The following is a 27,762-nucleotide window of genomic DNA, read 5'->3' on the forward strand; positions in this document are numbered from 1 at the left end:
ATTTTGAACTTCAAAGTGGGGCATTAAAAAAATGCCAGTTTTCAGTGTGCTCAATTCATATTTTGAACAAGCTTTGATCTAGGATTTTCCATGCATGTTGTTATTTAACATACATTACTGTTCATGTAAGATTCAAACAAATTCCAATTGTACGCAGAAATTTAGAGCGGGAGTGCATGCGAAAAGGGCACAAAACACTCATCTGTCATCATTGACAAAAAATGAGCAGTCACCAACTGAATTTGAACAAATGGATTTGGCAGCAGCAGAGATGCCCATGAATACTGTTGCACAGTCAGAGTAAGCAGTTTGTTCGCGGAGTGAGAAGCATTTGGGGTAATCGTTTGGCAGGTTTTAGTTCACGCACTATCTGTCCCTGGCTTCCACTTGGCACGCAGGTCATCAATCCTCATGGTAATGAAGACAGCAAGAATAGTCAAATCCAGTGTTTCCACCCACACTCTATAATTCCACACCTCACCTCCCATATTACGAAAGGTTGACTCCTCATTACCATGACCTCCAGTGCTCTGTGTATTTTTACATCAACAGTTAATGTGTACTTACAAATGTTACATTAGTGTCTCCTCAGTGTGTGTATAGGCGGGTGCGCACATGCATGTGCACTTAAATGTTTGTGCGCATGTTTCATTGTGTTTGTCTGAATACCTGCTCGGGGTGATAAGGGCTAGTGTAGAGCATGTCCTTTGTTCTGCCAGTATTAGTCATCCTCCTGTGTCAGCACGGGTAAATTAAACCCTGCTTAATCCAAGGTTTGAGCCCAGATAGTTAAAACCTAAGCTTGGTGTCACTGGTGTTTCAATGTGGGTTTATTGTCTCGGTGTTCTCTCAGTGGCAGCTGCATGTGTCAGTAAATATCTTACTTGGTTAAAATGTATAAACAGCGTGAGTGTTTCACCAGGCCTCTTGTGTGATTCTCAAGTATGACGCTATATGTTTTGAAGTGTTTATCCATCTTGTACGTGAACACACACTCATACCTTGTACCGTGCGGTCGGAATTCATGTTAATTCAAGTAGCCATAACAAGAGTTTCTTTCCTGTTGGCCATCTGAGTCACAAGCTGCAACCGAGGTGTGACACACAACTCTGTCTCTCTCTCTCTCTCTCTTCCTCTATATTCTTCTATATCTCTCTACCCTTTTTTGTGTTGCTATCTTGGGTTTCTACCCTTTAATTGTCTGTCTTCCTTCCTTTCTGTCTCTTCCTCTTCTGTGTTCCCTCCACCTCCCTCTTCCCCCACTCTGCCTCGACTGCTTGTATTTGTCGACTCCCTCCCCTCTTGTGGTTTACTCCTCCTTTCTCTCTCGCTGGTCTCGCTTACTGTCAAGCCAGCCACAGCAGCAACAGCGGTAGCGCCGGTAGCTCACTCTAGCCAGCTCTCAGTCACAGCGGAGGCTGCAGTGTGAGTCTATGTGTGTGTGTGTGTGTGTGTGTGTGTTTGCGTGTTTACAATGTGTGTGTCAGCCAGTGTGCCTGCTGCTCTGTAAAGAGCGAATATAATGTATACATGGAGTTCCTCTAACTGAGGACTGGAGGAAGATATGTAGGAAGACCGTCCTGGAGCTCATTAAGAAGAAGAAGGAAGACATAACATCTCTGTTTCTCTCTCTCGCGCGCTCTTTTTTTTATTTCTGTCGTCTCTCTCTATACTCTCTTTCTGTCGACTTTCATTTCTAAAGCTCTCCTCTGACTGTCTCACTGGCTTACTTGCTTGCTGCTGCTAGGATTGTGTGCACCATAACTGTAAGTGGACTTCCTTCTGTGTGTGTGTGTGTGTGTGTGTTTGTATTGTTATATGTTGTTATATGCTGTATCTGTGAGTGAGATCATACTCTGTATATATACATATATATATATATATATATATATGTGTGTGTGTGTGTGTGTGTGTGTGTGTTTAAACTCACTGTGTCCACAATTTGTGCACAAATTTGCATGTTTGCATAAATGGCATGTCATGACATCTCTAATGACTTAATAAGGCCAATTTGTAAAGCCCTATTTGTAGTGAAGGAACAGTGTATTCATGTAGACACTACTGACCTCTCTGGTATAAATCTGTTTATATTCATAAATGTTTGCCAGATGCGTATTATTCAACAAGGGCCAAAACTGTCACTGCTGCCATTTATATAAAATGTCATTTGTTGGTGTTGCATGAGAATGAATGTCCTCTCCTCCAGGTATTCTCTGCAGTCTGTGTGTGTGTGTGTGTGTGTGTGCGTTTGCGTGTATGTGTGTGTTTATGTTACCTCATTGGGACCTTTTCCTGTATAAACACTGACCTTGTCGGGACCAGTAGTCCTCATGGGCACCAAAGCCCGGTCCTGATGACGCAAAACGTCATTTCTGAGTTTGTGGTTAAGGATATGGGTAGGCATGAATTGGTTACAGTTATGGTTAAGGTTTCGGTTAGGCTATCCACAGTGAATGGAAGTCAATGCAATGTCCTAACAAGGATAGCTGCACAAACTTGTGTGTGTGTGTATGTGTGTGAAGGGAAGATAGTTAGTGTGTATTTGTGTGTGTGTGTCACTCTGTCACCTAGGGCGTGGAAAAAATCAATAGATCTACAGCTTGAGTTGGACCGTTTACTTCTGCCAAGTGATGGGCAGACACTGTGGCCTTCAAAGGTCCACAGACAAGTGCTTGGAATTGCCTGCAGATGTACAGTACAGTATGTCGGCCCTGTGTGCTCCTGCACAAGTGTCATTCATTTTTTGTCTATGCTTGATCTTTTGTGCGTGCACGTGTGTTTTGAGAGCATTTTTTGTGTTTCGTTAGGTATTTGTCTCTGCGCTTGTGTTAAAACGTCTTGCTGGCAAGCAACTGTCACTTATTTTTAAAACTAGTGAAGGAAATCATAGATCAGAAGTTTTTTCTCATAGTCCTAAACCGGCATGGCCAATAGAACCAGTCAAGGGAATGAGCAAGAGCAGGCGAAAAGATAGATAGAAAAAAGAGAGAGCCCGAGCATGTGAGAGGGAACAGAGCGAGACCATCATAATCAATCCTCCATGATCCTGGAAGAGCATCATTTGTCTTCCTTTCTCACTCCACTCCTCCTCTTGCCCCCATCTTTCTCTCATTTTCTGTGGTACAGCCACTTTGATCTTGCGTAAGAAGACGGTCTCCAGAGCTTCATTACTTTTAAAGCCTTCATCGTGAGGGGCCGTAAAAAGATGCTAAGGAATGGATTTCTAAGACCATTTACCAGACGTTCTGTACCGGCTTGCAAGTAATGGCTACATGGGGATATAATGTTCCTCTGCAGTGTGTAATGGCCTTCTGTGCCTTGTGCTCTGGGTTATCAGGGCAAACTGGGATTGGCCATGATACGTCAGTGTGGACGAGTATGACGTTGTATTGCATATTAAGTGGTGCCTACTGGGGATCCTGGCTCTGTTTAATTCATAAGGACATGGCACTGTGCTGCATAGACTTGTAACTGAATATGATGCTTGGGGTTGTGTGTCTTTCTTAGGGAATTTGACCAACCTCAAGCTGCTTTTGAACCTCTCACTATCTCCCAATAGTGTTTATTGTTATGCTTTCTTTCCATTTTAACACTATTGACTGACCTTGTGTTTTGGTCTCTTCCTCATTCTCTTTCTGTGTGTGTGCGTGTGCGCGTGTGTGTCTACTTGTGAGTTTGCCGGGGCAAGAGAATGTGTCTGGGGCAGTGTTTTGCCGTAAGCATACGGGGATTTGTATGGGGTAGCTGGAAAATGCTTGGGGAGGAAATGATTGAGAGAAAAGGTCAGTAGACAGGATGCCCTTTTTTATCTGATATAGGAGTCTGTTGAGAGAGAGAGAAAGCAGTGCAGTGGTGGGGAGAGGGAGGAAGCAAGAGTAAAGGTAAAAGTGTATACAAATAGCCAAACAATAAAGAGAAAAGACAGATTAAAGGTGAAGAAAATAGCAAGTTACTATAACTAATGCGAGTGAGCAATGCCAAATATTTTGAATGAGTGGCCGAATCTACACCAATAAAGCCACAAAATCACTCACTCATGTCTGTGATGACTTTATAATAGGGAATACAACAGTCATGTGACCTGTGAGCTTTGCCGTGTTTTGGGGTGCTTTTGTAGCTCTCATTAGTCATGCTCAATTTACCTCACTTATGATCCCAGCTCTATGACACTGTTACATGACCTTTGTCATGCTTTTTAGCCATGCTAATTGCATGAATCTAGGGATTGCAATGTTGGCCCATTCGTCAGTCATAGGGGTGTCAGTTTTGGTTAATTTTGCTTTCGACAGACTGACTCCCATTAATTGATAACTGGTTAATTTTTAAGAAAAGTTGTGATTTAATGTTCATTTGTGAGAGCTGTGCAGCAGTAGGTGGTCAGAGCTAGCTTGACTTTTAGCTCATTCTTCCCCTCAAAGTGTTTTTCAATGCGTTTATTCACAGTGGCTCTCAATGGCATAATGTAACCATGCTTGAGGTACGAATATGAATAATGATACGAATATAAGATGATATAATATAGTCTCCTACCATGTTCTTCTAAGCAGTCAAAAATTATTTTCTCTGGCAGTTAGCATTTATAAGACTGCCTGTATGTCTTTTTTATCATATGTGACAGTGGTATTTGGCAGCTTGACATATTCCATTTCTGCAGTAGAGACGTCGTAAGGCGCTTTTGACTTGTTTTCACTCATCATGAATTTATTTCCTCCTGGCAGAAAAATGCGTTACATGAGCCTTCAGAAACTCCTGCAGGTTAAACTGGACTAACGAAACATTTTTAGTGCTGACTGACTCGAATACACTCACTATAAACAGACCTTAAGACACTTGCTAGCCTAGCAACATTAGTGCTACAAACAACCTGTAATGCAACATTCTTTGTAGAAGTTGGTTTTACACCAGTACTTTATCCATTGAAAAAGAATATCTGATGTTGTGAATACATAATTGTCGAGCCATTAGCGGAGTGTGTATGCAAATTAACCAATAGAACAACATGCGTAACAGGGTCAAAAATATTCTTGGCAATTAACCGATTAATAGTTAACTGTTGACATCCTTAGTCAGTCAGTACATCCATCTGTCCGTCCGTGTATTCATCTACAGCTTTGGCCCAGCCTGAAATATCACTTTTGGATGGATTGCCATGAAATTTTATACAGACATTCGTGGTCCCCACAGGATAATTCCTACTCCTTCACTTATAGTGAAATATCCCAACAGCTATCACACAGATTGCACACAGAATTTGGTACAGTTATTCTTGTTTCGCAGAGGATGAATCCTAAAGACTTAGGTGACCCCCTGACCTTTCCTGTAGTGCCCCAGCAGGTCAAAGTTTTCACTTATCCTATGAAATATTTCCACAACTACTGGATGTCCAGTGGATTTTATGGACATCCCAATACAATGTATTCTCAACTTTCTTGATCCTGACTTCCTCTAGTGCCACCGTCGATTTAACATTTGTGGCTTGGATGAATTGCAATGAAATCTGGTACACACATTCGTGTCTCACTCAGGATGAATTGTAATCATTTTGGCGATCACCTGACTTTTCGCCCCCATCACGTCACAATTATTAATGGTCCAATAGTGTGCTTTACAGCCGAATACCTGTAAAACTAATGACATTCCCATCATCCTAGGTTATATTTTTCTTTGGACATGATAAACACTATACCCGCTAAACATCAGCATGTTAGCATTGTCATTGTGAGCATGTTAGCATGCTGACGTTAACATTTTGTTCAAAACACCACGGTGCCTAAGTTCAGCCTCACAGAGTTGCTAGCATGGCTTATTCTTAGTCTTGTTATAGTATGTCAGCAGCTGACTTTATCTGTGCTCTGTTCTTTATTTTGTGGAGAAAATTTAGAGCTGTTTTGTCAATCAACAGAAAATTAGTCTGCTCCTATCATTATAATACATTAATAATTTAAGTAAGTAGAAATGCCAAACATTTGATGGTTCTGGGTTCTTCAATGTGAGAATTTATCGCTTTTCCATGTCTTATAGTAAATTGAATATCGTTTTGCACTGGTCAAAAGAAACAAGGCATTTGATGACATAACTTTGGGCTCTAGGGAAATGTGATAGGGATTTTTAGCTGTTTCCTGATGTTTTATAGACCAAACGATTAATTGATTGATCAAAAAAAATATCAGCAGATTAATCAATAATGAAATCTGTTGTTAGTTGCAGCACTATTTGCAGAATCCAAGGAGTGTGTGGAAGCCTTCTGGTGTTGCTTGAGCCTGAAACTAATTTGCATTCATTACAAAAACAGACACAATCCAGTTTTCATCTTCAGAGGCAAGGTAAAGCCTTTGACAGCTATCTTAAGGAGCAGACGGAGGCAAGACACAAATTGTCTTGTTTCGTATTGTCACTTCAGTGTTCGAAGAACCATTAACGGCACAATTGTGAAAGCCCAGGAATAAGAAAAACACTCAAGTTTTGTTGATGAAAAGGATAGAAACGATACTGTAGCATCTCAGTTTCTCACTGAAGATTGCGTGAACAGGATGCAGATACTTTAATTAAGATCTGTTTTTCTCCCAGTATGATGAAATATGTGGAATCACCTTTGTACCTGTTGTTAATCACCTACTCTGTGTTTTAGCTTTGAGAGCAGCCTGTGTCCTTGGCACGGCCTTACCCCACCCCTCCTGCAGCTAAAGCTAGTATGTTGATGGTGTTTCTTGCAGGTACAAGAGTTTATTATGTGCGTATGTGTGGATGTGCGTGCATCTGGGCATGCCATTGAGGGAGTTCGTGTGTGTGTGTGTGTGTGTGTGTGTGTGTGTGTGTGTGTGTGTTTTCTATGAATGTGGATCATCTCTCTTCGTTATTGATGGGCTCATTCCCTACCTCTCTCTCCATGACCCAGTTCTCGTGCGCTGACACCCCCTGTTCACATCATGCCTGCAGCAAACACATGTTGTCAGAGAAGCGAGAAAGGGGGGAAAGAAGGTGAAAGAGAGACAAAAATGGAGAGTGGATTGTACACCCCTGTGCCTTGTGTCAACCTGATCACACACAGCCAAGAGAATGTTTCTGCTTTGTTAGATCACAGGGTTCAAAGTGATTTCTGACACATTATGTCTGGCACCTGTTTCTGACACCTCTATGGTACTATCAAAAGAAGAAAAGAGTTGTTCATAGTCTTTTTTGATTGTTCTTTTGTTTTTTTAACTGTTTGTGTGCTGCTGAAACACTTTGCCCCGTGTTAACTGGCTTTTTTTTTCTCTGTTTTCTTCTACAGAGCAGCTTCCTGGGCAGTGCCACATTTTCAGTAGGCGACCTGCTTAGGGCTAAAGATGAACGACTGACCTTGAGTCTGAGGTAAGGCCATGTTTCTGTTATATTGTGTTCATTGCTCTCTGTGCTCCTCTACACTAATAAAAGTCAGACTTTACAGTCAAAAGATTATATCTAGTCACACAAGAACTTATGGTCCAACTTAAACATCAAACTGATATGAGTTGGGGAAAACAAACCTACCTACAGATGTTGCAACAGCACCTTTAGGATTGTTGCAGTAGCTGCCAGGTTTGTTTGTTTCTGGGATGTTATGTTAGCATGTGGGAATACAGTACTGTTTGGATTTTTTTGTGGTAAATAGGGGTGGGAATAAATGTATTTTCTGAGAAATTAATAAATAAATAGAACAAAAAGGAATACCTGTGTCGTCTTTTAGAGGTGGGCCAGTAATATCTTATTTTTCAAGGATATTTTAATATTACCATCATAGAGTAAATATATTTAAAAAAAAACTTTTTTTAATGTTTTGGCCTGTGTGCAATCCTGTTATATAAAGGTCAAGACCTTTGTTTTTAGTTATTCAATCTAAGGTAAGATTTTTGTCCCATCCCAAATCATCATGATATAATCAGTAATTCTGGCATGAAGATGATTGAGTATTTTCTTTTTGGACGATGCATTGACATGTCACAAACAACAGATAAGCTGTCCCCCTGAACATGATAAATAGTATGTTCCTCTTATAAGGAATGAAATGGTATGTTCCTGGTAGGTTTAATATTTTTACACACAGCAATAGAGGTGAGCAAAAATCAGTCCTCTCACTAAGTGTAATTCTTCCATTTTTTGATAATGTGTGTCTGCTAATTGTTTCAATACTTGCATTGCTTCATAGAAAGAGGGAAGCTCCGGCCTGTTGTGTTGTGCGTAAATGGACTATGTTGTATTTCACTGTGAATTAAGCTACTGTAATAGTAAAGGTTCAGGCAGGAATAAATCATTTAAAAAAAAAATAGTTTTATGTATAACCAATAAAAAAACAACAACTGAGGTGTCGTCTTTCATCTAAATGCTACTATTGCTGCTAAGTTTTTGCTAGTGAGGGGCTGCCACTGCATTGGAAACACCAACTACCTCACCTTAACCTCTTTGTAATTGGGTTTAAGCTTTTACTGCCTCTAACTGCTTGCAGTCGCTAATCACTATTGCCACTGCTGCTATTCACCGGCCAACAGAGACTACAAAGTATTACTCAGTAAAGTTTTACTCAGCACCACCACATATTTCACCATCTAGTATGTTGTCATATATGTATGTACTGATAACATCAGAGTGTTGGCTCCACTGAGTCAGTTCCCACTGTTTTGTTTATTTTGTTTTATCTTACCTAGTATTAATTGGCTTTCTGAATAGACAGAAATCCTGCTTTGAACAGAGTCACTATGCTCAGGCCGTATTGTAGTGTACTATTATTGTCATTATAGTATACTGATAAGAATGGAACTCACTGATTCAGGAAGAGGTATGTGGCCAGTTATGACAAAAGACAAGATGTTGTTGTTACTCAAAAGGATAGTTTTGTTCTGGACACATTAATCGCACTAGGCTGTGAAGTGAAGGTCAGAAAGGTTACCATGGCAACCTGTTATACCACTGGCTGTTGTGTAAATGAAATATGTACTATTTAGTGTTGCGTATGTACATTTGCTATCATGTGTGTTTGCGATAATACCAACACGTGTACAGCATTTGGTCTTGCTTTGGTCTGTACTTCCAAACCTGTTCATGTCTGTGGCTCTAGCTCATCCGGCACAGACTTTCTTTTGAAGGCTTGCAGTCGCAATAAAGTTAAATATGCACAGTGCCTCATGGCTTTTTAAGCAAGTACTGCATGTATTTCAGTGGACAGGATGTCTTTCCTCCACCTGTAAACTGTTAAGATGAAATTGTCTGCGTCTCCCGATTGTATTGTCAAACTGAATTTCCTTTTCCCTCACATCCATAGTGTGTCTGAAAATATTCCCCTTTGGCAATCCTCTCTCTATTTTTCTTCTTTTCAACTCTCTTTTGTTATGCTTTTCATTTCCTGTAGGTGATCCCTGGTCACTGGGCATAATTGTATCTTGCACGATTGACTGTATGAGCTGCAATGAGAATAGAGATTACGGCCCCTCGTGTGTGTGTGTGTGTGTGCATGCACAGTTTTGTGCAGGTGTTGTTCTTGCTGTTCTGCAGCACAGCATTGTCATTTTACTCCCCTGTATTCACACCACGCTGTTGTGTTTCTGGCTCATTTTGTGGTGTTGTAGTGTATGTTTTATTCCCGAGCATAACTTGAAGTCTTCCCACAACACTTACAGTACGGTGCTGCCACAACACTTTTTAATAACTGAAAAAATTCTGTTCTCGAAAATACCATCCCTTTGCTCAGTATTCAGAGGTTGCTGTCACCATGCTATCTTCAGCATGGTAACAGCAACTGTAGCTCTCTCCACCTGCACATACTAAATGCTAAATGTTCATATGCATTGTTTATGGAACCCAAAGTAGGGATCAGGAAATAAAGTAGAAAAAAAATGTATTTCTACCACACAAATAATGTTGATTTCAATGCTTTTACATAAAGTAGGTACACCAAAACAGCATATTACATTACTTTGTAGTACAATGAGATGAGATAATGCTATTTGACAATGAAAGATTATATACAGATAGATTCTTGTTCTTTTAAAGTGGTTTAACAATTCAATTGAAGGAACCTGAACTATGACAAATAGTGACAGGTACCATATTTAAAATCTTCTCTGCACAAACACACAAAAGTTATTACAGCCTGAAGAGTTGTTGCTGGTGTGGTGTTGGAGCGAGAAAGTGTGTGTACAATGACAGTCAGTGATGCATGTTTAACACTTACAGACACACAGAGGAAACTGTCTTGATTTGATATGCTGTTTGCTTGTTGGTTCATCCAGTGAAAAAACATTTCAAAGATGAGCAGCTTTTCATGAGCACGTATGATTCATTCTGGGCTGTTTGACCTGTGGATGAGCCTATGATTCACAGTTCAAATTAGTTCTGCCGGCCAAGCAGCTCAGATGCTGCGGCACTGACATGGACAGGAGCGCAATTCACTCTGCCCGTTAAGGAACAGATGCTTCATTTTAATACAGTGTTCTAATCCCCACTCAGTCGGTCGTTGCAGAAAGTAAGTTAATTTGAGTTGACTTCGCTCAGCAGAAGGAAAGTAGGACTACTTTATCTCCATGAGCCAAGGATTGATTCCCTTCAGTGAATCTCAAAACCAATATGACTTTGACCAAGTTCTCTTCATAAGCTCTAGGTTTACATTGGTGCTGAGAATATGTAGAGAGGAAATTGGTATTTGACCAGCGTCAGTGTGTGTATGTGACTTTTGCTTTTGCTTTGGCCCTTCTGTAAAGTTCACTCACATGCTACAGGGCTGTCCACCTCAAAGCTCATTCCTTATTCCAATGAATTTTCTCTGCATTTCAGCTCCTCTCCCAAGTCTCACGCTCACTTTCATGTGTGGCTGGTTAGGATGTTTGTCACGAATTGTTTTTGTTTCCTGTGAGGCACGACCAGTTTGATTTGGGTCACTTTTTTGAAGGTTCCTGACAGTGTCGTGTTGAATGAATGGGAGTTACATAGACTCAGCCCTTGTGAAGATCTTTCTCTTTTGTGGGCACCAGAAGCCATTGAAGTGATGATGAGATTACCCTCATGCGGCTCTCACACTGTGCTCATACCCACCAGCATACAAACAGAAGCATCGCAGGCACACATGCCTACGCAACACACTCGATATAAACTTACAAGACCAGAAAAGGCTAGTTGGAGAATTGAGTTGCTTTTCATTGATGATTTTAGAATTATTGATGATTTGTTTGGTCAGCACATAAAGTCAGCTCATGTTTACCAGGGGTCTGATTTTCACTTTGTAATTCACCTGCAGAACATGTCCTAAAAAAACAAAAACCACATGCTGAATGTCTAATGCAAAGGTTGTAGCCTCTTTGGATGTGTTAATAAAGATTTTAATACACAATGCTACACAAAATACAAAAGCTGGAAGCTGAAGAGAGCTTAATCACATCATTTGCACACTCAATTCTGAAGTCATGTAAACAGACATTACTGTAGATAGATTCAATGGGTTCAATGACTGAACCTAAATGAAGTTTAAAACTGTGTCATCTGAGGTTATTTCAGTTTTAGATATGCAGCATGATACTGGGGACATGTTTGTTTCTGTATGTACATACACACTGCATGTGTGTGCATTTGAGTATTGAAAATACGCTTGCATCATAGCAGTATGTCCTCAGCGTTCTCCTGATTGGGGTTATGCTTTTGCCTTGGTACCTGCACAGAGCCTGTAGTAAATCTCCTCTTATGTGTTATATAGACTTGGATGCCTTGCCTGATTCCCTTGTGGCCATTACTCACACAGGATGAATCAGCTACTGTACCTTAGAAATGTTCCCAGATCTTGGTTTAGTAATGCCTCATATATAGTAGCACATCCTAAGTCACAAGTGTATGTTTACAATGCAATAGGTAGTCACTATCATAATAGGGGTCTTAATTGTCTGCTGGTTGCAAGCATAGATGCATATAGTGTGTAATCTGTAGTTTTTACTGTAGTGTCATGCTGACTTAGGGATGGAATGTAAGTATTTTAGTAATGTAACACATGATATAAATGGTTTGCTTTTTACCTGTGGTTTATTCATGAAATGTCATTTGTTCTCGATTTTGTTGCGTTTTTATTTTCAAACTCAAGTGAGAAATCCATTTGTACAGACTTGCAAGTGTTTATCCTGCCTCTCTGCAAGCTCTGCAGACATTTCTTTTTGCTAGATAACTTCAGAGGGGTTGTACCTGGTTCTCCCACCAGTATACTGTAGAGCTTTGTAGGCACGCACATTCTAAATCTAGCATGGTTTTAATGGGGACCGGGGACGAGCAACACAACCAGTGTGCTACAGCAGCTGCAAAGATGTCAGTGCTGCAGAGGTCTCTCAATAATGCATGTTATGTATACACATGGGAGGAAAGATTATTATCTCCAAAAGGGAGGTGAGCCTCCTCTACCCCACCGCAGCAAGTGAATAGTGCCGTCTAAATGGGACACAGGTAATGTGGAAATTTACATACAGTGTATACAGAAGTGTACAGTACATAAAGAATGTATAGCATAAGCTACATTGTGCATGGTCTCCATTCTAACAATTTCTATATTGTTATTTCACCCCAGATTTACTTTGTCCCTCGTGCTCATTCTCTTGCCCTCTCAGTATCTCTCACTGTAGTTCCCTTTTGCTCTTCTTGTTATCTCTAAAACTTTATACACTCAGTAGGAGAGGCACTCTATGACCCAGTTCTACAGCACAGTTTGAGATTTGATTTTGATATGAATTTGTATGCTTGTGTTAGTGTGCGTGTGTTTCTGTGTGCACATGTGTGTGCATCAGAGATTTACCATGGCAAGGCTACATTATCACAGACCACTGCCTCTGCTGCCTGGCTTCATGGCTTATTCATCCATTCCCATTGGATAGAGCCTCTCTTTACTGTCCCACCAGTAACAGTTTAGCCTGCTATCATGATAATACCATTTTACCACCCCAGAGCCCTCACTATCACCCTGTCCCAATTCTCACACATCCTCCGACAGCCAATTCTCCCTTATACTGTATCCCCTGTGACTGATTTTATCTAAGTCTGACCTAAAAGCCTAAAGATCAGCTCTCTGATCCAGTACTGGAGAAAAATGTGCGTGTGTGTGTGTGTGTGTCTATTAATCTTCCTGTGGGGACATAAATCTGTTCCTACAGTCAAATTGTGGGGACTCCCTCCCATTTGTGGACAAAAAGCTGGTCCCCACAAAGTAAACTATTCAATTTTAAGGTTTTGGTTAGGGATTAGGGTAATATTAAGATTAGGGTAAGGGTTACGTTTAGCCATGTAGATCCTATGATTAAAGGGGACATATTATGCACATTTACAAGTCTATATTTTTAATCTGAGGCTCCACTGGAATATATTTGCATGATTTAGGGTTCAAATATGCTTATTTAATTCATACTGACCCTTTGCACAGCCCCTCAATTAAGCCTATGTCTGTTTTAGCTCATTAAGGGCCCCCCTCCCGAGGAACCCACTCTGTTGTGATTGGCCAGCTCTTGGAAGCTGCCGCTTGACAGACTGAAATCCGATCCAAAATATTAGAGTGGACGATGCAAACAACACAAGGAAAAACCTTAGCAAAAAAGGCTACAGAGCGGATGGCCATTTATGGGAATGCAGGCAAGTTCGAAAAAAATGTTGCAAATGAAGCAATCAGGGCAGGTTGAAGCCTTGGATTTTGACTTGCAGGGAGCGTCTCTACATACGTTAACCTCAAGTTTTTGAACTTTGACCATGTTTAACATAGCTATCTGACATCATAACAGTATAAATTACAGACAACCACAAAAAGCATAACATGTCCCCTTTATGGTTAACTCAATACAGTGTCCCCCTAAGTCACAAAAACAAGATAGTGTGTGTATTTGGTTGGGGAGCCCCAGGGGAACTCCAAATTAATTATCTCCTTATTGTAAATGGCATGGCACAAAATACCAGACAGTACTTAAACAGCAACTTTTGTGTGTACATGTCTGCATGTGCGCCAAATATAAAGCAGTCTTGCTAATTACACTATCCGTCAGAGTGATTCTTCTTCCCTCCCTTGTGATAGTCACACAGATTCACACACATGTCGCTGTTTTTCATTGTGTAGTCATTAGCTGCTCATTTTAAGAGTCAGTAAAACTTGAAAATTAATGAAATAAGGAGGATAATTATTAAACATATAAATGTCTTTATTTATGGTGTCTTTGCTTTATCAGTGGAGCAGTGAATAGAGGAACATGTGTACTGAAACACTTAGGGGAGACTAAAGGACACTTAAGGCCACAGCATTTGAGTGTATGGCTGGTAGGAAATGTTTTATCTGTAGTTTGCACATGGAGGGGACTGTTGGATACAAATGTATGTGTGTGTGTTTGTGTACGTGTGCATGTGAGAGAGGAATCATCGAATAAAATGCATTTAATGCAGGTGAAATGGGTTTACACTCACATCACCTTGCATGCACAAAAACACACACACACAAGGATAACCATGCACACATGTATTCACATTCAATATGTGCATGCACACTCAGAGATGCTGCATATACAATATGGTAATACTAACACACACACAACCAGACACACCACATATGTATGTAAAAGAGGGAGAAACGGTACTCATTTGGGCTGAAATAAATGCACATATGGTCTCCTTATTTTTCCTCCTTCAACACTAAAAATGTTTCCTTTCCGCACAGTTCTTCTGCATGATCTGTGAGATCCCCCAGGCATTAGGGCTCATGGGCAGAATATGAAAATAACTAACTCGGCCAATGCTGCACCATGCCATCAAAATGCAACTCTGAAAGAAAAATTTAAAGGAAATATTGCATTGACAAGCTGCTTTAATTACCTGCCATGAGTAATTACTATTCCAAGAAACAGAGCAGGGACATCAGGGATAACCCCAAGCATAGTATAGAGCTGTTAACCTAACATCCATATTAAACAAGTAACAGAGCCATGCTAAGATCTATTAGTCCAGGTCAATCATTCATCACATTCTTCCTATAGCTCATATCTTTGCAACATAACACATACAGGTCGTAGAAATGGAAAATGAGATGTGGTGTTAGGAGCCAAAGATGGAATAGAGAGATTTAATAAATCTGGCCCGACGTGGTGCTGAGGCATGCTAGGGGCACAGCTCATGCCAAGTCCTTGTCTAAGTGATGAGAGGATGATAATGAGGACAAAATGGAGGGAGGAAGAGGGGATTAGAGTAGGTGTATAAAATCATGTCTCACAGGTTTCTGTTTGTATTTTTTTTTTTTTTTATGCCATCCTCTGTTTTTGCTCTGAGATTAAATTGTGGTGTTCCATCATTCAAACACCCAGCTGGGTCGATGTTACACAGAGCAATACAATCTTTCCTTTTGCTCCAACTCCAATATGTGCACCAGAGAAGGTGAGGTCATGCATAATATCCTGTCTCCCTTGCTGTTTAATATCATCCTCAATAATGCAATGCAGTGTCCATTTATAGGCATAAAATTGGCTTTAAATATTCAAATGTTTGTATTTCTGGGTGCATGCCCTCCAGTCTAAAAAATAGGTATTGTAATAATTATGTTTCCAACTTAACTTAGTTAATTAGAGGCTACATTGAACAATCTAGCTTTACTGTATATTAGGTAGAAATTGCACATTGCACCAATTGCATCAGTTACAGAAAACACAACCACAAATACCGGCATACAATTCACACAAACACATCATCATTTGTCAAGTGATGTTGCATTATATTCTCATTTGGTAGCCTTTGATTCATCTTTTTGTAATGTCCCTCCTCACTATGGGGTTGAGCTTGATATCACTGCCTACCCATGATAAGTTCAACAGAGCATGTAAAGAACAAATATGAACATAAGGCCATGACCTATGTAATGTAGCATATGGTCATGCCTGCAGAAGGGCAAGTAAAATGTACATGAGACCAGTGTATTTCTACTGCCCTTTTTTTTAAATGTGCATGTGTGATGTACCTTTATAAGCAAGCTTTATGGTCCTGTATTGTTTACATCCAGGTAGCTTTGTTTTAAAGGCCTAAGTTTTCCCTTTCTCTGGATGGTTGAAGATTTTTATTTCTATTCCATTTTTATTTATTACTATTTACCATATCTATCTATGATGGGTAGGACTATGGTGATAATTATGTGATGTCACTAGACTCGGTGTAGTCATGAGGATTGTGTAATGTGTCCCACCTCAACAGTTGCAACAAAGCGAGAACAGGAGAGTCAAGGAGATGTTGGTAAAGCTGAATCTGTGGGTGCTTTCCATTTGGCTAATGTGGCTCCTCGCTTCCCTCACTCATGTCTCTTCCTCTCATCTTATCTCGTCCCGCAGGGGATCCGAGAGAGGTGTGAGGACGGAGGAATTTTATTCACCAAATGAGACATCCTCACTCACTCCAGCATCATTCTGAGGAGACCCATTGCACACAGCATCTCAGCTGTCAAAAATGTAAAAGTAAACATTCAAATGTGTAGAAATAATGGCTGCTGCTCCAGTACCTATTATACTGCAGCTCTATTGTGTCATCAGGCTGTCACAGAATATGACTGGTAGAAATAACACAAATAGACAATTAAACATTTAAATTAAAATCATTCATCCATGATTCTACACATGTAATGTTTTTATTTCATGAATAAATATCACTTAAAGCCACGATTAATGCTGTTAGTCCTATATCCACAGGTAGTTTAACTAATGTAAAATATTTATTTCAGTCATTTTAAAGTTATTAGTATTACAGTATTGCTATTTCCAAAACATCCTTTTACTGTCCCTTCAGTTCACCTAACCAATTATTAAACAGATTCTGATTGAAGGGGTGTTGCCATTAGGCAAAAAACGTGTACAGTACACCTAAGCTCTGAGAGCCTTGCTCCTCGTCTCCTTGTCTCCTCCGAGACACATTCAAGGGATTGAAACATCCTCGATGATGGCAGACCTAAATCAATTTTTAAAATAAGATCTTGCCTATTTGTGTATGATTTTAAACACATTTCAACAAAACCTTCATTTCATACTGTAACAGTTAATTTATAATAAATTGCATTAAGGTTGAAACAGGTTGAAAGGCTTGTGTACCCTCTAAGAACAGGTTAATTCTCACTTTGTTGCTGTGTTTGTTATGTTGTCTGATTCCAGTAACCTTGGGAAATCTCTAGAGTCACTTGCTTATTGCTGTTCATAGCATCTCAACAAACAAGAATAACTCTCATCTATTAGATGTGTGTTTGTCCAGTCATGCATACTGCATATCCACTGTGACATGTTTCTTCCATTAGCATAACAAGAAGCTCATGTTGACTCATAATGTTGACACTGTTTGGAGTAAACTGTGTGTTAGGCTGCACTGCAGGGATATGCTGCTCGGGTGCATTTCTATTATTTTGCTCACCCCCCATTTACAAAAATGGTCACTCAGGTCATGGTCACTGAGTGTGTTAATTTGTTCTTTCAGACATTGGCATGCGTGGAAACACACACCCACACATCACAACGGCTTGGAGATGTATGGCTAAATCCTCTTTTAAAAAGCCTTCATGTTTTTGTTATGAACGCTGACTGTGTCTTTGAAGTTCAAACTTGCACTAAGACTACCTTCGTTTCAAGTCAAGGTCAAAGATTTATCTGGTTGCATGAGTTTGGTAATAGTATACTGCACCATGGAACTGTGTCTTATTTATGTAAAAAACACTTAGACTATATATTTTTACTTGAGAGGGAATGTAAGAGAGAGAATAAACTACTCAAACAGTAAAGTAAAGATATTTCCTGCCTGAAGTTTTGGCTTGTTTGCACTTCTCTTTTCAGGTCCAGGAAAGGAAGAATTACAGTGATTATATTAATATTACAGTAAACACTCACTACTTATGTAAAGTTAGATTTTTCAGTGAGACACACAACACTTTGCCAGATCTCTCTGTCTTTTTAACACCTTATGAGGAAGCCCGTGCAGAATGCTAACCACCTGCCTTGTCTATACCAATGACCTGTATCAACACAGCTCTTAAAGTAAATCCCTTTCATTTACTGGAGGAAGGAGAAGGAACTCTGTGCTGCCTGCCATAACCTGATTTGAAAAGCTAGTTTTGATAGCAGCGTTACGGCTGACCTTTCTTATCGTGTTTTTGAAAGTGACTTTGGAGCCCTTGGGGAGAGTTAGCCTGAGACACGGTCGGTTGTTATGAGACGGTTAGGTCTCCGTCTGCACACAGCACATATTTTGTTTCAATTCTCTCCCCGACATGTTTGTGTGTGACTGTAAAAACTGTTTTTATAGCACTTAAACACATGACTACAATGTGCTTTGGGCTGGAAGATGTACTGTAAAATGAAATAAAAGGCCATAAAGTGGATCTACATCTTGGATATCCTGGTGAGCCAGTAATCTTCCTCTTCAATTCTACAGAGAAATTTGCTTTCTCTGCCACTCTCTGCTGTTAACTGTCTAATAAAAACACTATAAACATTGAGGTTCTGAGGAAAGAGAGTGTTGTATACTGTAAAGATTGTAAAGTCATTTAAGGCAAATATGGGATTTTTGATTTTTGGTTGTAAATAAAATTGACTTGCTTGATATAGTTAATCTAGAAAACATGATTTTTACTTTGGTCCAGAGTGAAATATCTAAAGTTGATGGATTACGATGATATTCAGTATTCTGGTCATTTGAATCCTAATGATGTCGGTGAGTTCTTTTTTGCCAGCTAAAGGTTGAAATCTCCCCTTCATGTGTTGATTCGTGTTCTTGTGGGTTTTGATATGATACTTCTAAAAACTAATTCTACTCAGCTCATTAGCATGCTAATGTTAGCATTCAGCTCAAAAAATAAAACTGTGTTCGAAATCTCATACTAATGTACTGCTTACTACATAATCAGTTTGTACTGCATACTGCCTACTAAATGAACAATTAAGTATGCCATTACCAGCAGACTGTTCACGCTGAAGTATACAAGACAGTCATGTGACCACATCTCTGACTGACGGCTGGACTCACCCAGCCAATGGCTCTTCACATCTCCAAAAACTTTGCAGCAAATTTCCAATTAAAATTTCCGTTATTTGGATAAAGAAGCCACATATTTGGAATCTAAATGGTTTTTTTCTCACCTGAAAAATATTAAAACTAAATAAAGTGACATGTTAACAGCTTTTAGTCTGGCTCAAAATCTCCATCATTGCACAGTCTGAGGAGACGCAATGCATTTTGGGGCAGTTGAGTATGTCCAGTAAGCTCACGCCACATACTCAGAAATTCTTGCTAATCTAGTACAGTGTACATCTGGGCATTTCTCAAGTCCACAAAATCCACATACTATGCAGTTGGAACGCACTACATACTCAATTTGACGTCATACTTAGTATGAATAGTACATTAGTATGCGATTCCGAACACAGCCCCTCTCTAAGTACACTTGGGGCTGACAGTAAAGATAAACATAGAGTTTAACCTGACAAGATGAGAGTGCCATGTCCTAAAGTGTTTACCGTACAGAGGATAAACCCTTGTGATTAAGGTAATAACACGCCTTTTGTCTGACACAGCCCTCAGAAGAAACATAACATTTTCTGCTCTAGTAGGATAAGGAGCTAAGTGTAAAGTTGTCTCTTATTTTAGTCCATCCAACAATATTGTTTTATGGTGTGAAATGCTCATTTCACATTTTATTTAGAATCTACATGTGCTGGTTAGTGTTTTTTTTTTATTTATTTGGCATTTTCAATATATTAATTTTGTTTTGAGATACTAGCATTTTCTGAACAAGTGTATTTACTATCTGTGTAGGTAGTAGAATAAAACAAAAACAAACAAAAAACAAATAGGCGCTACAGTAGCTGAAATCTTTACAGCATACACACGCAAATATTTTTTATGCACTTTAAAGCACTCAGACACCCTTACATAAACATAGTCTAATAAGCAGCTCTGATTATTCATTTTGAAGTAGCAGGTGTCAACTTTTCATTGGCGCATCCATTGAAATTTTCCTCATTAAATTTTATCTTTGAAGGCAAGGGCTTCATCTTGAGATTGTGTTGTGAAAAAAATTCTACAGTCCTGCAGTTATCTCACTTTGAAATTCTCTTTATTTCTTTATAAACATGGAAATTGTTACTGTGAAAAGGTAACTGTTGATCATTCATATGTAGGCAAGTCAGTAAAGCTGGAAACAGACCTAACAAACCATTAAACAAACCACATATACAGACTAATTTCTACCTACATAAAGACTTTTTTCTTGCCAGTCTGAAAGGAGGACAGTAAACACAATGGAAAATGCACTGAGTAAATAGTAAACCACAATGAGAGTTGTGTCCATGCAGTAGCTGCAAATCCATTGCCTTTTTTGTGTATTTGTGTAGGTCTGAATTTCTTAATTATCTATGGGAGACAAGTGATTCACTAGCCAAGGTGTTTGGACTGACAGATAATGATGGGTCTGAAAACATTGTTTTCTGTCTAAAATCTCACACCACTGGCATCTTGACACACATTAAATCTCCACAAAAGCACCAGTTTGATCACATTTGCTCCCAGGATCGACTGCAACTTCTGCCTCTATGGTGCATCTGATGTGTGCTACAGGTATCAGTGAACAACGCTACACAATGCCAGAGAAGGAGAGTTTGTAGACTTGTGTGCTCCTAAGCAACTCTGCAAAACCTACACGAACATAAATTAACACGTGCCTTTACACAAAACAGAAATGGACATCTATTGACAACAGTTTCATTGTTCATTTATCCTTTGCACAGAAAGTCCAACGACACAGAAAAGAAGCCAAAATTGAGTTAAATGGTCAATGGAGAGACATGGTCAAACTAGGTCTGTAAACTCTGCAGACAGAGATAGTGATGAAGGATGAAGGGGAGATGAGCTGTGTAACAAAATACTCTCTAGGCACACCACCTAATTTTTCATTATGATTGCCACTTTTGACACCCATTATGTCAATAGGTCAAGTTTTTAGACATAAAAATCGACAATGTTTTATTATTATATCATTTTATTTCCACCTTGTTCTGATCACTCATGACATCTAAATCATAAGTATAACGGGCCAAATGTGTGTCCACTCCCTTAAGTAAAATTAATTTATATATTGTCTAAAATAATAGTTAAAAATCTATTCTAAAAGAGACTACAGCCATGCTAGCGGCTTTGTGAGGCTGCACTTTGGCACAACATTGCTCTGAGCTAAATGCTAATGTGAGCCAACAAGCTCATAATGACAATGCTGATGTTTAGCAGGTATAATGTTTACCATGTTCACCATCTTAGTTAAACGTGTTAACATGCAAACATTTGTTCATTAGGAATAAACACAAAGTACAGCTGAGGCTGATGAGATGTCATCAGTTTTGCAGATATTTAGTCATAAACCAAAGTATTGGTAAAAAATACAATTTTGACCTGATGATGATGCTTGATAAAGTTTACCAAAGTTATTAGAAATCATCCTGCAGGGAACATGAATGTGTGTATCAATTTAAATTGCAATCCATCCAATAGTTGTTTTTTAATCTTAACCACAAATGTGAACCTCATGGTGGCAGTATTTAGATCAGATACCATGTGTATGTAAGTAAGTAAAGATTTTTTTATATAGCACTTATAAAAACAGAAGTTACATAGTTATATTAATTATTAATATGAATATAACAAGATTTATGTTTACAGAATCGAAAATAAAATACAGAATTAATATAAACAAAAACAACAAAACAGAAAAACATCGAGGGAATATAAATCGGTTTTGAGAAGCTATTCCAAAAGTTTAGGAGCAAAGACAGCAAATGCTCAGTTATAGATTGAAGAGGCATAATCGAAGACAAGGCTTCATCTGTTTCCTACTCATCAGCATTCTTGAGAAACACAGTCTCAATTCTTCTACTGTCTCTATTCTGTTTTTGTTTCTTTACCTTCATCCCCAGAAAGTCCCTATGGATTATAGACCCTGCTGAGTGTGTTAACCTACATCCCTGGTTGCCTCTCTGCAGACACTCATTCACCCATTCCCATCCGTCTTAGCGTGTGTGTGTGTGTGTGAAGGAAAGTGTGGACGTGCAGGTGCATTCGTGCTGTATTACCACCTAAAACTCTCTATAGATCCATAGCCTTCCTTCCATGTCCCCATTCAATTCCCTCACCAGTTAGAGTCAATGGAGCACAGAACATCTATCATTTACTGCCTACCTGTGTCAACAAGCCACTGCAATCACCACTAGCAACAGTAGCTCTCTCACTCCATCTGCCTTGCTGTAGCTCTCACACACACAATCTCTTTCTCTCTTACGCACACACATACATGTACACAATGTCGTTTGCATGCAACATCCCCTTCGATCCTCTAATAAAAGCTGTATGGACAAGGCTTGTTAGTGTTTCCTGCCCTACATTGTTAATGAAACCTTCTATTCCTTATGGCTTGGTTCTACTAGGTCTCTTAGGACCTTAACATAGATCACCCTGACACAATCCCATTGCAGTTTTCCAGGTAACAGTTTAGTAATGATGTAGAACAATCCCATGCCACATAGAGCATGGGATTGCTCTCCTGCTCTTTCTCTCTCCCTGTTTCTGTCCTTTGTTTTTTCAGTCTAATTTTGTGTGTGTGCAATTTGTACATATATGTTCATAACTGCAGTGCTGTCTAATGTAGATGTCTTGCCTTTGATGCCTTTAACTATGTCACCAAGATAACAAGTGATAGACATACTGATGAAATGACTTCCATAATCTATTCATCAAGTCACAAAATGCTGTTTTATAAGTGGTACTTGGCTCCTTACGGAAATATGTGTTAACAAATCGTTGTCTAAGCAGTCTGGGGTCGAAAGAAGCAATCAAAAGAAGATAATGTTAGGTGAGAGATGAGGTGCATGATATCAGACTATAGTCTAAATTTCATAGGAAAACTTGAATAAATTAAACAGTGATATAGTCGTGAAGCACGATACTCTATTCATATAAATATAACTCACTTACACATGTAGCTGTAGCTGATTCTGTAATGTATTTTGCTTTTCACAAATGCAGTCAACTGCATTAGCTTGATGACTTGTGCTTTTGTGGTACCAAGACACAATACCATTAAATACCAAAAAATTATAATTTCCATGGCTGAGGAAAAAAAGCACCAGTAGGTTTAATAGGTATTGTAGTTATTGCTCCTAAAACTAATTTTGGTAAATGATAAAAGGTAAAACCACATATCAAAATCAAATAAATATCAAATAAAATCAGGCTGCTTTTGTGGTTTACTTTCATGTTGTGCATGCAATTTAAGCACTTACAATTTTTCTGCATTAAAATTGTATTTGTTGTTTCTTCTAGCAAGTTCTAGGGAGTTACATGACTGCTCCAAACTTTCCATGACGGGCATAATGTAGAGTGGGAGACAGGTGCCCGGAGCTGTAGATGTTTCACACCCTTTTTGAGGCCATAGTGTCTTCTAAGCTTTAGGATGCAAAAGAAATAGTTCAAAATTTTGGGGAATGTGCTTTGATTTCGGGGCTTAGATGAGAAGATCAGTACCACTCTTTCTGCTAAATAAAGCCCCAGCCAGAAGCCAGTAAGTTCAGGCAAGCAAGTTTGGAAATTTTTATGCAATGCCTCCAATACTGTGCCCAACCAAAAAAGGTCTGGCATATAACCCCTATAAAACTACAATCTGTCATTTTTGCACTGCAGTTTTTGTACAAATTAAACAAATGAGATATAATGTGTTAATTAGTGAGCTTCAGAGGTACTTAAAGGTTGATGTTGTTACCTTTGGACAGTCTTGATAGCTGTTTCCCATTTCTTGTCTTTATGCTCATCTAACTCTCTGCAATAAAGCCAATAATCTTTCCTAAAATGTCAACTTATTCATTTACTGAACTGAACACACAATTCATACAAACACTAAGACGAGAGCATGCTTGTCAGAATCAGTGGCAGTCTAGATCCTGTTGGTTGGCTTCTTTTTCAAGAACAATTACAGGACAAAGAACATCTGTTTGACAGAGATGAAAGGAGGCTCTTCTTTGTCAGCTCTTTTACAGTTTGTTGAAAAATAATTATGACACCTTAGTGGCTCTCTGTGTGGGCATCTACTCTTTCTCTCTCTTTCTCTCTGAGTCATTACACTTGAAACTGTGTCTCTTCAGTTTCTCAGAATCTAATGCATCTGTGATAATGATTTTTTTAGGGTTTTTTTATGTTTTGCAATGCCACGTACTAGCTTATTCTGACCCTCCCTTTCACTTGAGTGTTGATTAAGTAGTATTCATTGAGTGAGTGGTGATGAAGGTCATCATGCATAATGCCTACCTGTAGTCCGCACACATATTACCACTATCATCAACAACTCCCTGTTAACTGGTGTTGTTCCTTCTGAACTAAAAACTGCTGTCATTATTCCCATCCCCCAAAAAACTCATAATGATTTTGAAGACCACTCCAACTTCAGTAAAAAGACAATTACATCTGATTGACAAGAGCCGTGACACTGTTTACATAAAAGTTGGTAAACTCTTCAAGTAAAGTCAGTTGGTACTATCTCCAACCTGTCCTTCCTGGCCAAAATCTTGGAACACACGATTTCAAAGCAGCTCAATAACCACTCCCTCACCACCTGTTAGAGCCCTTTCAGTCAGGTTTCAGAACTGGTCACAGTACCAAAATAGCTTTGTCCAGGTAACCAGCGACCTTCTGATGTCAGCTGATTCTGGAGCCATCAGCATTTTGATCCTCCTGGACCTAAGCGCAACCTTTTACATGGTCACCCATATTATCCTACTTAACCACATGGAAAAATTTCTGGGCATATCAGGCACTGCAGTGATGCGGTTTACATCCTACCTGACAGACTGCTCTCAATCTGTTGTCATGGTAGCCAGTCAATCCTACTCAGCGCCTTTAACAAAAGGAGTCCAACAAGGTTCTGTTTTGGGCCCACTTTTATTCTGCATTTACCTGCTGCCTCTCGGACACATCATTAGGAAATATGGGCGAGGATTCCATTGCTCTGCAGACAATGCACAAATTTATATATCAACCAAGCCTGATATGACTGACTCCTCCATGATGCTCTCTGCCTGCTTCAGGGACATCAAAATTTGGATGCAGCACAACTTCTTAAAACTCCACTGCTCAACTGTTCAGCTTTTCAATGACTTCACACTGAATGTATGCTGGCCATCTTCATCAGAAATGTATGAGCACAACTAAATGCACACCGCTGAGAACGAGAACACATGTACCTTTTGATGACTCTCATCTTGACTGTGACACTGTACACACATACAAAAAAGCTTTACATTGAATTGTTGTTCTCCGCAGTGCTACAGCAGTGGACACTATTGAGAACTGTTGTATGTAGCTTAAAGTATTGGAGGCAAACAAAGAATTATGTGTATATGTTTATATGTATATGTGAGTTTGGTGGGAGAGGAGAGGAGTGAGAGACTATAATTGTATATATAACATTTGAAATGTAACATGTTACATTTCTACAAGTGATTGTCTCTCAATGCTCAGTTTATACAGCATACAGCATTATTTGGCACATACTGTCTTGTACATTAATTTGAAGGTTTCACGTCTGGTTTCATTCAGTATGAAGAATGCGGCTTGGGTGCTCTTTCATTTGCGCTGGTACACACTACCAAGCTGGGTTTGTCAATCCTTATGTGGGTGTGTTATGAATATTCTACATACTCTGTTCAGCTTAGACAAGTGCAGTAGCACCTGTGACCGACAGTTGGCAGACAAATCTCTTCTCCATTATCTGGAGACCCTCTGGGCAGTACACAAAGTCTGACAGCACCCATATTATATTATATATTCTAGGTGATATAAAAGAAAAATATAATAAACTCACTATTAAGTAGCTGCAACAAACTATATGTTAATGTATGTTAAATTAAAACAGATACTTGTAGATAACATTAGTAGCTGAGATTACTGGTAGAGGGGCAGCCCACACAGTTTACTGTTTTTGAATTGGGCCCAAATTTGTTACTACCGGCTTTGTACATACTGCCACTGGTCTCTCAGCCAGCCGGACCCGCCAGATGATAGTTGTAACATTTTGTGGCCATGAGCCTCAGCATGAAATAAAGTTCATCTTCCCACGTGTCTTTATAGGTTTCTTTAGGCCTGTGGTAAACACAGCAGGCAGTGGAAATGAGAACAGTTTCCTGACCTACTCTCACCTAAACCACATCCCACATCCCTCTTGATAGTTGAATTCTATTGAAATCAATATGATGGTTTTCTTTTGAACTATGATGTGTGACTATTAAAATAGTCATTTCTATTATTCAATATTTTTAAAACTCTGACATCTTAAAGGGGACAGATGATGTTTTTATGATTTTCTGTTATTTTTATACTATTATGATATCGATATCGGATGTCTATGTTAAACGTGGTCAAATTTCCAAAACTAGCTTGCTAAGGTCGTTTCATGGGTTGTTTATGTTGTCTATTCTCCATTCTATTTTGGATCAGATTTGAGCTTGAACATGTACAGATATATTTGAGAAGTTTCCATTTTGAGTAAGGAAGGAAGTCCAGAGGTGGGAGTAAGTCACAAACAAGTCTCAAGTCTTAACCTTTAAGTCTCAAACAAGTCCCAAGTTGCTGTGGTGAGAATCAAGCAAGTCAAGTCGAGTCCTTGCTACAAGTCAAGCAAGACAAATCAAGTCATTGCTCAGGTCAAGCAAGTCACAAGTCAAGTCATACGAAATTCTGATGATCTATCCCAGTTTCCACATTTAAATCGGTTAAAAGGCAGTGGTCATGAAAAGTTGAGTTTTATTTTCAACATTAATGAAAACTGCTGCAGTCTGCTTACACCTTATAAATCTTGCTGATGTTTGACATTTTGTGGCAATCAATAACAAGTCTCCTAAATGAATAACAATGGAGAGTGGGGCTCTGAAATTATAATATAGCTCTAAAGGGCTCTAAAGTGAAAACAGAAGTGCAATACAAACCAGCCAATAAGTTAGCTAAAAAGATGCATTCATGTCCTTTTGTGGGTTTTGTAGTGATGGATGAAGTTGGATTTTGTGGTGGTCATGTCACTGATTTTTGAGCGGTAGACCTTGCATACTGCTGTTCTCTTCTTAGTATCGTCATCAACAACATAACCTTTGAATTCAAATTGTCCTGTCTGTCCATGGTAGTCTGACTTGAGTCAAGTCATATGACTCAAGTCCTCCACCTCTGGTGAAATCCAGCCACTGCAGTTTGTTTATATAGCTTCCCAAACCACTGGAAGTCTGCCATGACACAACTTTCTGAAGCTAATCAGTGAGAAAAGAGTGGGCTCATGAGGAGGGGGGCAAAGGCTAAAACGTCCTGTTTCAGACAGAGGCTGAACTGAGGGGCTGTATAAAGGACCACTATAAGATAAATGAGTTTTTTGAACTGTAAAACATGCAGAAGATATTCCAGTAAAGCCCCAGAATAAAAATATAGACCTGGAAGTGTGCATAATATGTCCCCTTTAAGATTTTAAGCAAAGTAGCATTTCACTGGCTGTTTTTAGCTGCCTTGGTAAGTCCACATGCTACTACACTGCACCACTGAAGTTATTAGCATCACATACAGTAGCTGCTAACACATATAATATATGGGAACACTATAAACCATTATACTTACTCTCTTGAAATGCTATTAAATGTATAGACATAGCACACAACACTCAACAACCACATAGTTTTGAGCCCCAGCCCGGATGGTAGTGATTGTTTGGGGAAGTGGCATCTTTTCAGGATA

At 39.2% G+C, this 27,762-nt stretch overlaps 1 protein-coding gene across 3 annotated transcripts in view; it reads left to right on the forward strand.

Moving 5' to 3' along the window:
- Positions 1 to 27,762, forward strand: part of inpp4b (inositol polyphosphate-4-phosphatase type II B) — a 264,526-nt gene that overhangs the window by 154,777 nt on the left and 81,987 nt on the right. For 2 of the 3 annotated variants that reach the window (XM_042425446.1, XM_042425454.1), the window contains one exon: positions 7,271 to 7,350. In XM_042425446.1, the coding sequence (XP_042281380.1) occupies positions 7,271 to 7,350 (80 nt within the window). Of the gene's footprint in view, positions 1 to 1,462; positions 1,767 to 7,270; positions 7,351 to 27,762 lie in introns of those variants that run through there. The other variant, XM_042425462.1, reaches the window with a different exon arrangement.

Source organism: Thunnus maccoyii, chromosome 2 (genome assembly GCF_910596095.1).
Source record: "Thunnus maccoyii chromosome 2, fThuMac1.1, whole genome shotgun sequence".
NCBI lineage: Eukaryota > Metazoa > Chordata > Actinopteri > Scombriformes > Scombridae > Thunnus > Thunnus maccoyii.